The 11,644-nt window shown below is 40.4% G+C and overlaps 1 protein-coding gene across 1 annotated transcript; it reads right to left on the bottom strand.

Annotated features, from left to right (window-relative positions):
- Positions 1 to 7,582: 7,582 nt before the first annotated feature.
- cart3 (cocaine- and amphetamine-regulated transcript 3) lies at positions 7,583 to 8,589 on the bottom strand (the record flags this gene model as incomplete). The annotated part of the gene is made up of 3 exons (XM_083994853.1): positions 7,583 to 7,690; positions 7,795 to 7,878; positions 8,401 to 8,589. The coding sequence occupies 3 exons, from the start codon at positions 8,587 to 8,589 to the stop codon at positions 7,583 to 7,585; spliced, it is 381 nt and encodes a 126-aa protein (XP_083850979.1).
- Positions 8,590 to 11,644: the final 3,055 nt, after the last annotated feature.

Here is an 11,644-nt window from a genome sequence, read left to right as displayed (position 1 = left end):
AACAGCCACTGGTTGGAACAGAAGAAGAAGTCGCCGCCAGATCAGGAGCGATTGTCCGTCGAATATCCAACCTAAAACTACTTTCACCGCGGTCTGTGGTTGGGTTGTTTCTGTGGGCTCTGTCAGTAGTGCCTCTGCTGACAGAGAGTTGAATACAGACCGGGGGAGATGCTGGTGCGACATCTAGTGGCAGTAAAGATCGTGTCCAGGGCCGGTTCATCTTGTGATTTCACTTGGAGAATTTCAAAACAATTATTCTTGGAGGCCCTATGTTGAATTGTGTCACATGCTGCTTCTCATTAGGGCTAATTGGCAAGTTTCGACACCAGTGAACAGGATGATTCAGCTCCTCATTAGAGATGGTTAAATAGATGCCTGCAGTGCCGGATCAAATAATTACTATCTCTCATTGATTTGAGTGACATTCATGCTTGACCTTGCCCCACAGTTGAAACTAAGCTATTGTTTGTATCAACACGATGCATTCAGCTGACCAGGCTGTTCATTCACATGGTTACACCCTGACTCTTCAGAAGACAATGTGAACATGAGCACGACTTAATGTTCCACTGACCTGGAACAGGGATGATGCTTAAAAGGGAAGCTGGTGGTGGCAGGTGACTTCATCGCCCAACCAAGTGTAACAGTCACATTAAAAAGCTACTCTTCTGTGATCACATGTATGATTAGCACACTTCTGTTTATTATTTTTGCTTTATTCATAGACAGCTCAGTTATAGTTTTGATATTTAAGTGTCAGAAAAGTTAAAAGATTTGTCTTGCGGACTAAATTTTTCTGCAATTTGTTTATGATCAATCCATGCTCCAACAGAAGCTTGGCAGACTGGATTTCACCCTCATTGAATTTGTGTATTTTCATATATTGTTGGTCTCGGGTTGCACCACTAGATAGCAGCAGTGCTTATTATGAACTGTGAAGTGGGACTAGTGTCTTGTGTCTTTGCATGTGCTCCCAGTCTGACTCCGTGGTGTTGAGATCAGGGCTCTGTGGGGGCCAGACCATCTGTCGGAGGACTCGCTCTTCTTGTCTCTGAAAATAGTCCTTTATGAGTCTGGTTGTTTGTTTGGGCTTTCTGTTTTGCTGCAGAATGAATTTGGAGCCAGTCAGCCCCCCAGAGGGTATTTTATGATGGATAATAAGAGTCTATCTAAAGTGCCTATAATGTCTGCATATAGTAGCCTACTGTGTGCAGCAGGATTATTACTCGTTTATAACAAAATGTAAACTTTCCACTGAAATGTGAATCCAACTCCATGTGAACTAATCACCACAGTCAAGCAATAAGTTCCTCAAAAAAGCATGTAATACAACACAAACATGCATGCAAAGCATCACATGCTAAAACTAATGTTCAGTGTACTGTTACGTGAAGTATCTAGGTACCCTCAAGATGTCCATACAGTACCACAACCAACTGAGGAACTTTGTATTTGTGGTACATTATAGGCTCTTGCGGTACTTTAACACCATGTGTTTTCTTGAGATAGTTTGTGCACTTTTTAGTGTAATGCAGAAGTTCATAGTGTTGCTTCCTGACTCTCAAACTTGCTCATAATTACACTTGGTGTGAAAAAAAGTGTTTTCTTGTGGTAGTCTGTTGTGACATTACACTGTAAGCCGGTGCATATTCTCATTTGTCCAGGTCATAGTATTTCAAAGGAGGTTAAATCGGAAGCAACTGGACTTAGTTGTTTGTCTAGGAAGACGTTTCACCTCTCATCCAAGAGGCTTCATCAGTTCATGTACGCAGCTGACCAGGCTGGGACTGGTCCTCTTGGATGAGAGGTGAAACGTCTCATGGATGAGAGGTGAAACGTCTTCCTAGACAAACAACTAAGTCCAGTTGCTTCCGATTTAACCTCCTTTGAAAGACATTACACTGTGTGTCCTCATGGTGATCTTTATGTTACCTTATTATCCAGGCCCCTGTGCTTTCTTGGTAGTTTATTGTGTTTTGTTGTAATTTGTGGTATTTTAAAGGTGCATTATTTTCCATTTAGTGGCAGTTAGAGAGAGAGAGAGAGATGATGATGATGTCCAACAACTTTGATTAACCGGTACTTGTGTCTTTCATGATACGTTTTAATAAGATTCATGGGTGTCTCATTATGAGGTTTGTACAATATGCAGACACTCAACAAGAGATTTGTAAGCAAGCATTGGTAGCTATTAGTGTTCACACCTTATAAATCAATTTCAGTGCTTCAAGCATTGTCTGGTGTTGATGTATTGGGTGGTTTACACCTCGCCATGTCATTCTCAGAGAGCAATCTCTACCATAGACTGTATCATTTGTCACCTGCTCTTGTGTCTCCATCCATCACACGCTCAATCATCCCATGCCTCTTCCTCTCTTTCGGTTATGTGTTTCTGTCACTATCTCTATTTTTCATTCTGTACTTCTGTCAAATTATCACACACAAACAATCACATCTCTCAATCGGCAACTGCTGCAGATTTGAACTCTTATCCACACAATTTCTATCAGCACTGGAGGTAATTCCCCAGAGGAATCAACAACAAACCCTTGCTGCCTGGAGAAAGCAATACTGATAAACAGTCTTATTGTAATCTAACAGTCTAACTGCCATTATTGTTTCTATTTGTGTATTCATTTCTGAAAGTGTTTTATAAAGAGAGGATGGTGAGATTTTCTTAGTCAGTGCTTGTGCTGAAAATGCAAAAATTAACACGATTGAAGTTGTAATCAACAGCAAAACAATCTAAAGCAAAGCTAGAGGTAATGCTGCTTATGGGTTTTCTTTCCCACAATTCTCTTCAATTCCACCTTTTTCCCCAATAATAATGATATTTCACGCTGTATGCACAAACCAATCTCTGGTGTGGACAGTGTGTCTAATGAGAGCATGTTTTTTTAAGGATAAGTAGAAGTTTCATTTCCGGCAGCTGTCTGGAATTTATTATACTTGCATGAAATAGTCACCAACAAGTCGTGCCATTTAAGGTAAAGGTTATTTTCTCCGATTCTAAGAAGGCTGCTGTATGCAGATTTGTTCATTCGTACTTTAACTTTAATTTAAGTTAATGTATACAGCATATGGGTGTTTTTCAAGCCAACCTTATTAACATAAAGTACAACAAAACAAACATTAACATAAATCAGTATGTTGGGCATGATGACTTTAACTTGATGATGGTGCTAGGGCAAAACATCATTAGGATTAGATCTTAATGGGGATCTCAATATCTTTACGATTTGCAGCCAATCCAGCCAGTATGTTGAGATAGTTGTTAACCTCATGGTGGAAAAGCAAAAGTTTGTGCCAGTCCTTCTCTCAGATCTGGAGACATTTCACTGGGGAACACAATATTTGCTCTGCTGGTTAGGTGATCATTAAATTCAGTGAGAGTCATCCTTTCTTGACAATGAATGTGCCAAATGTCATCATAATTAACACCTCGTTGTATTTAGGGACCAGTATAGGCAACATAATTGCCCTAAATGCCCTGTTCCATTAAGGTACATTCCCTGAGTGGACGGTTTTCATGTTCAAGATAACCTAAATCTACACAATTCATAGGGAGCATGAACGTCAACAGCAAATGTCATGCCAATATAGCCTTTATTTTCCATGTGTACCAAGCTGGTTACACGACCATAGAATAAACAGAGATGCTCTGACCTGCTCTGTGAATATGATTACATTTTTGAAGGAAGTTGTTGTTTTTTACTATACTTTCATAAACATATTCATGTTCATCTGTTAATGAGATATTTTCTCATGCAGCAGGTCTAGGGTTAGGACATAGTCATCTGGAATTACCTGGTGAGATATATTTCCTTTGGGCCAGTATGTTAGACTGGGTAATAAATGCACCATGCCGATGTTCAGCAATGCAAAGAAAATCATTCTGATTTAAAGATGGCAGACATACAAATATCTGTCAATCCTGACTTAAGAGCACTTGATCTCTTGAGATAATGTCATGCTCTGTAAAAAAAAAAAGTATATCCAATGAGTGGAGTAAAACTTCTTTGTCCTAGAGAAAGAGTCTGCACCTGTCAAGAAAATGTAAAATGTAATGGCGATGAGAGCTCCTCCAGGAAATATCAGGACTAACAGGAGTAGGTTGTGCAGTCTGCATTTAGCTCCATGTACTTCTCCTATATCCCAAGTGTACTGTACACACGGACTAAGTCAACGTTTTGTACTTGTCTCCTCTGTATTATTGATGCCTCCATCTGACAGAGGAAAGTTGGATAAGAGATCAGCACAGTGATGTGGAATATGAGACAATGCTGCTGCCTGAGCCGCAGATAAAGGGGCTCAAAATTTCAGGCTCAGAATCCAGTAAAAACAATCATTTCAATCACCAGATGTCAAGGTGATGACAGGTTTTTATTAGTTTAGTAAATATTTGTCAAATTGACTTCAGTTTCAGATTTATTCACCTCAGTTTGTGGGTGGAGTGCAAATCATATAACCACACAAAGGTGGGGCAGGGGGTCAATAGAATAGCTTTCTTGACACTATATATTTCAGAAACTCTGAACATGAGAAAACAGCGTGAATTAAACAAGCTACTGCTGCTGTTATTTACCAAGTGTGTCAGAGCATTGCAATGGGGTGGAGGCTTGAGAACAGAAGCTTGAGAGATGGTGTTGTTTCTTAAATTGTATCGCAAGCTTCCCCGAGGCAGGAATTGGCCATGGGAAATGTATTTTATAATACTTGGAATTATGGGACAGTTATGTTTTTCTTCCTCTTTTTGCAGAGTCAGGGGACAGATCCCCGTAATCCCTTTGTAATTTAAACCCTGACCATGTGCCACATGTAATTATACTCAGCCAAGATGTGAGCAGTTCAGTGAGAGGACATGGAGTCAATTTATAGCAGCGCTGAAATAAATATCTAGATCTTTAAACTAAGTTGAAACGATAACAAGTAAAAAGTGAGAGCATTATTTCATGCAGAATGTCCTCTCATCCATTTGTATATTAATGACAGTGACAAGAAAAAGTCAGCGACCCTTTTGAAATGACCTGGTCACCCTGACATTATCCTGTGAGAGACGCTGTGGAGCTCTCCAGGTCCAGAGCCGGTGAAGCTCTGCGTCATGATGCTGCCTCCACTGCCTTATGTGATGGTGTTTTCATGGTGACGTACAGTACAGTGCCCTTTTTACACCATATATTTCAACATGCTTTCCCCTCATATATTTTCCCAGTGTCCACTGTGAATGTGTGAATGATATGTTGGTTGCATGGTACTTTCTTGGTGTTTTGACCCATTATGCAGAGGCTGAACGGTTTTCTTAATTAATGGTTGGTGCAGTTTATACAAACAGTGTGGGCATCAGTTTTCATCTCATACGAAAGATTTTCTTGGAAGGTAAATGCAAAACAGTGACACATTTGTTTTTTTGTTGTTGTTTTTTAAACATGCAACAAGTGATGACTGTGAATGTCCATATTTTACTTATCTGTAAGAAGATATATAATGTGGATTTAGGAACCAAAGACCATCTTGTAGTTTTCCATCTCCTCTCTCAGGCCTCTCTCTGGAGCTCTAGTAACAGCAGATCAGTGTCACAGAAAACAGTCAATCAGAAGAGAGGTACAGACCCTCCTGTCTTCTGATTGGTGTTTTTTTATGTGCTTTAAAATGGTTCAGAGATTCTAACCCTAATAGGAGAAATGTTATCTGATTAACGGCTCAACAAGAAAGTGTCAGACAAGAGGCCGATCTCTTCCACTGTTTAGAATTTCAGTGAATTGTGACAGTGGTTTGTTTTAAAGGTTGCATATTTTACAAGGTCCAGGTTGTAGGCTACTGGGTTAAGTGTTAAGTCCTAAGATTTGGTTTTCTGGCAGATTTCAGGAAGTACACTCAGAGAAACCGAATCATAAGTAGTTTTTCTGTAGCTGGATGGTGGGGTCAGGTGGGCGGGGCTTGGTGGCCTTTTTGTCACAAGAGACCTGACAGTTTTAAAGCTAAGTCATATGTGTGCATTTCTCTGGATGTATAGGCTTTCACAGTATTATTATAGAGCCTATACACCTGCTTTATAATCACACTACACATGGACATACTGTATACCTTTTACACTGTATAGAGCTGTAATATAAACATCTGACTTTAGACTGTATGAAGCAGAGAGAGAGTGGGGGAATGACAGTAAAGACTGTCCTCTAGGAGTCAGCCACGCAATCACTGCTTCTGACTATGCCACCAATATGATATGCTCTAACCCCTTAACCACTGTGTCCCCCAGGACTGTATGAGACCTTAAAAACGTCATCTACCTGTGAACTGTATGGGACCTTTTGAGATCGGTACACTGTAGATGCAGCAGGCCAGCTGTGTGCAGTGTGTAATATTTGCACGCTTGGTGGGGCAATATACCATGAATGTGTGTCTATAAAAAGTGAATGAACGTAAATATCCCCAGACAAATTAAAATAATCAATGAATAATATTTTTTCCTGGTGTGGATTCAAGGGAATCAATCAATCAAATATGCAACATATTCACCTCATAAGTTGAACCACTGGAAAACAGGATGACTTGAATTTTGCACATCATTTGTTTTGTATTCGGCTGTGATCAGTTCCAAACCAGTTTAGATGTGTAGGGGGAGCACAGGAACATTTCATCTTTCCAGCATGAGGTGAAATATATTTAAAAACAAACAAACAAAAAACAGTTATGGGGACTTAAAACTGGCAAAGGCATTACTTTAAAGCTTATAGAAATGACGTTAATAGATCTGAGTGGGACGACCAGTGTTTCTTTGGCGCAGTGACAGACTGAGATGTCACAGTCATGTTTCCTCTGCAGAGAAACAAGGTCCCATTTAAAGCCCCCCCCCCCCCCCCCCCCCCCCCCCCCCCACCACCCCGGCGAGCTGCGACGTCACAGATCCTGGTCACAGCAACGTCATTGTTCAAATATTGAACGATCAAAAAAATAAATTAAATTAAGACATGCACATTGCATAACTGACTGACTCCAAGCCGGCAGCTAAACATCATTTTTAAAAGAACAAGCGTCCACTCCACTGCTTTACAAAACAACGTGATCCACACTTTATTGTTTTCATTATTATTAATATCGTCATATACACAAAACATTCATCTGGAACAAAATGGCTCAAGTTGAAAAGACAGTTTGGATATCACTATGATGTTCCCATAATATTGCTGTTGAGACTTTACAGTGTGTATGTGGTCCTCAGGTAAGTTAACTGTGCATTATGGGTTATTTCTTAAAGCTCCTACTACATCACAACAATGATCCTGCGGTTCTCCTTCAGACATAAAATGGCTCTGAGTATTTACACTGTCTTCATTATTCTATAAGCTATAGACATTTCCCATCCACCACCCCAATATCCGTATAGTTTTACTTTTAAAATATATTCTTATCATAGAACTGCTATAGTTTTTTTTTTTTTTTTTTTTTTTTAATTATTTCCCACCGGCTCCTCGACTGCATTATAAAAAAAAATAAGACAGTAATTACAAAGAAATCGAGAGACAGTTTTTCCACTTCCCCCTTCATCTCACTGCTACATTCAGATCACTCGCAGGTCAGATCATAAGCACTTCAGCAGGAAAAAGTTACAGAAAGCTCCCCGGGGACAGTCGCACATCTTCCCGATCCGAGCGCCTTTCCTCACGGCGCACTGTTCCCCGACATCACACTGACAGAGGGAGGGAGAGGCGACAAGAGGGTTGATTCATTACTACCTCCTGCGACATCAGCGTCAATACAGTATCAGTAAATGGAATATAAAGTGTGCAGTACCGTGGGGACTTGGCCAAATTTCTTCTCCCACAGAGGCAGACGCTTAGCCTGCAGCTTCTCCAGAACTTCCTGGAGAGCTCCGAGCTGCCAGGAAAACACACGAAAACAGCAAACGTGCTCAATAAAAGTGCCTTTGGTTTTTGTTAAGCTTTTTAGCAAAGGATATGAAGTCTACAATTAGAAAATATGTATCAATGGATGTGATATGATTAAGAAAAATGCAAAGGACTAAAAATCAATAGTCTGTTGGTAATGGGCAAAAAGATGGGGGTAAACATTTCCCACAAACAGCAAACAAACACAAAAATGAAAAATATGTTGAAGCAAAAATTATATTTTGTTTAAATGTGCACAAAAAATATTGCATAAAGTGATAAATACGTAATTAATCGCACAAGCTATAAAGTTGATAACACAGGGAAAATGTTGAATACATGCATTTCTCAATGGATCAGCTCATTTTAATGTGGTCACAGGCACTGAGATTCAAACTGAACGACATGCAAAAGACATTAAATCAGTCCAAAGTGATCTGATAGACTGGTGAAACTCGGAGAAAATAATTTTAAAGTTGCTGCTGGATGTAAGTCGAGAGGTGGATCTTACCAGCTGCTTCTCGCTGGTCAGGTTCGGACCTTTGGGGTAAAAGTCCCGCAGGGCTCGGGGGCTCAGCTCCTCCTCGGACTCTCCGTCCAGCAGCTCGGCTCCAGCGGCGCCGGAGAGCAGCAGCAATGCGCAGAGGAGCGCCCCGCTGAGCAGCCTGGAGCTCTGCATGGTCCTGATGTGCGACAGCATGTGGCCCGTTCCCCGTCTCAAATAGTGGCTCAGCTCGCGCCAAACACCTTTTTATCTGACTCCTGCCATCTGCTCGCTCCACCTTATCCTTTGATTTTTTTTTCTTTTTGTCATGCGTAACAGCTGCCTTGGGTGAGTCATCCCGTAAAAGTTGCTGGGCAAAATATGCCTCAAAAAGTCAACAACAATCAGCAGCGTTGTTACTGTCAAAGTAATAGATTACTCGTTACACTGTGTTTTCAGTTGGATTTGATAAGCATAGGGGCTGATTATGTCTGCAACTGTAATTCCTGTCATTATTATAGGTTTATTTCATTCTTATTCTCAATCACCCACTGTGTTACAGTCCCAAGGAATCAATTTAACTTTAATAACAGCAAGGATGTGCTTCTCTCAGCCAGCAAGTCTGTGAACATGGCTTGATTTAGTATTCCATGTAGATCAGCAGTAACTTACAATATATCACTTTTCCATTATTACCTCAGAATGAGCTTCTCCTGCATTTACTGGGTGACTCAGTCAGTTCAGTTCACCTGCAAATGCTTAGGAGAAACAAACAAACAAACTGAGCTAACATTGAATCTTCGTGTTATTCTCTTATCTGTTAGGCTATTTGTAACAAGAGAAAGAAAGAAAGAAAGAAAGAAAGAAAGAAAGAAAGAAAGAAAATCCATGCAGCAGGGATCCTTATGAGAGTTTTTAGTATTTATGTTATTTTAAAGTTGGTCTGACTTCATGAATTTATCTTTATCTGATGTGCAGGGACTGCATGTCTAAATGACTGACAGATTTCTGATTACCAGCTGCAATCAAGCCCTTATTAGAAGGGAAGGGGCTGATCTGTCAAACCACTAAAGTCCTGAAGTCATTTCTCTATAGTGGCTGTCCTCATTTAGTAGCAAACACTTATTATAATCATATTTTTACACACAGTGCTCAGATTCTGTTTACTAAAACAAAATAATCATGTAATCACTATTAGTAGCATCATAATCAACCTGTAAATGAAATAATTTGATGCTCTGCACTCATTATCAGGGTAAATTATGTCAGTAAACAGAAGCAGGAAGAGTTGAAAATGACTACAGCAAAGCAAATGCCATTTATTTTGACATAGAAATGTCATCGGCTTCACATAATGCACTTTGACTCTGCTTTTAACCAAATGCGCTCTGCAGCCTGCAGCCCAATATGATATCATTTTACGTATTATATAACCACTGTGCCAACTGTAACGGTGCAGAGGATGGATGTTTACACACAATGTGGACGTATTGTGGCTCGTACTCTCTTCATAATCTTGTGCTTGAGTTGTCCCGCTTCACCACAGTGATCGCTCGTTTGAGAGCTGCCTGTTTTCGGATCCATGCGCAGAGACGGAGGAGCAGGAGGCTTTGATTGTGCTCTAGGCTGCATGACTCATGTCTCTCTCCTCCCACTTTTAATGACTGAGATGCCAATTTAACATTCATTCACAACAACCAGACCATTTCATTCACAACCACAAGTTCATTAGTTTCTGTACCGTGTCTCTGACAGTGGTCTGGCAAACACTCACCGCCCTGCCAGAGCCACTTCCACACTCTGATTGGTGTCTCTGCAGCTGTTGGTGTAATGTTGAGGTGATTTAGCTCTATCTTCCTTTAGACTGTTCACCCAAGCTTGAATAACAAGCATTTTGCGAAACAGATTATATATAGAGTTGGCTGACTCAACACTAGCACTATTATATAGCAATAGATGTAATTTGGAATATACACGACTTCTTGCAAAAAACAACAACCCAAAACACATGGAAGCCTCAGAATGACAATCCTGGGCTGAGAAAAACTATCAGAGGAAGCTTCTTAATGTTTCTAGTACAGTTTGTTTTAAACCTGTGTTCACAGAATTTATGCTACGTAGACTTACTGTAGACTGTAAATAAAGACCTCACAGTTGCTTTGCTGTCGCCATCTTGACCTGACTCCACCAAACTCCTGACTAATCCAAAAATAGGCACGGCGGATGGCCATGGGAATTATGCTGAACTTCAAAATTTAATGAAATTCAGACAAGCGAGTTGATAAGAATTCACCCCCAGTGCTGTTAAGGAGTTCACATAGTTATTCAGTGGTTTATCAGAGCTTACTTTGAGAAACTAGCCAAACTAAATCTCGATATTTTTAAAGTTTCGGAGTTGGATGCTGGTTTAATCATTTTTAAGTCTTTTTAACTGATCAACAATAATTTGAATATGCTGGGCTTGATTTGTGCATGTTCACTGTTTAGTACATTCACTGAACCTGCACCGTTCCCTCGCAGTGAAAGGATCTGACACAATCATAGGGGCCGCTGACTATTGCTGAAATTTGTTCAATCTTTTCCATTGTTCTGCTCAGCTGAACTGAGAACAAGTACAGACTCACTGCTCTCAACACTTCCTTCACATGCCGGACTGCAGCCTGTATAGTAATGCAGAGCAGAGCAATGGAGCCTTGGAGCTCCTCACCCGACTCCTTCATGTCAGACTCAGACAGCAGACTCATAGTTGTTTTGCACCTTGGTTGAAATACTTAAATCTTCTGCAGGTTATAATTTATCTCTGAAACCTTCCCTGATACAATATACAGTAATGTGTTGGGTTTGTTGGCTTGAATATTCACTGTGTCTCTGTGAGGAACCAGAGTCAGTTACTTCCACCTGTTGCTCCATCGACAAGGGGGGTGAACTGTTTACTGAGAATGGCAGAGAGAGAAGCAGCAATAACAGGTGTTTGTATGTATGTGTGCAATCTATCTATCTAATATAATCTCTGTGTTTGTTCACAGTGTAATTTTACTGTTGTTATTTCTGTCTGATCTGGACAAACAACATCTATTACATGGCTTTTCCTGGTAGAGGGATCTGTCCTCAGCTGCTCCTCTTCTTGAGGTTTCTTTCTTATCAGCCTGGCTTGTGATATGGCACAAGGGATGGAAGTGTTGGTCTGTTGGCTGGTCAGAAATGTCTGTCTAAGTATTGGACGGGTTATCATGACATCTTGTACGGACACTTTGAGATGAACCCAGCTGAC

Source organism: Trachurus trachurus (assembly GCF_905171665.1).
Source record: "Trachurus trachurus genome assembly, chromosome: 3".
Lineage (NCBI taxonomy): Eukaryota > Metazoa > Chordata > Actinopteri > Carangiformes > Carangidae > Trachurus > Trachurus trachurus.
This window is presented reverse-complemented; position numbering and strand designations above follow the sequence as displayed.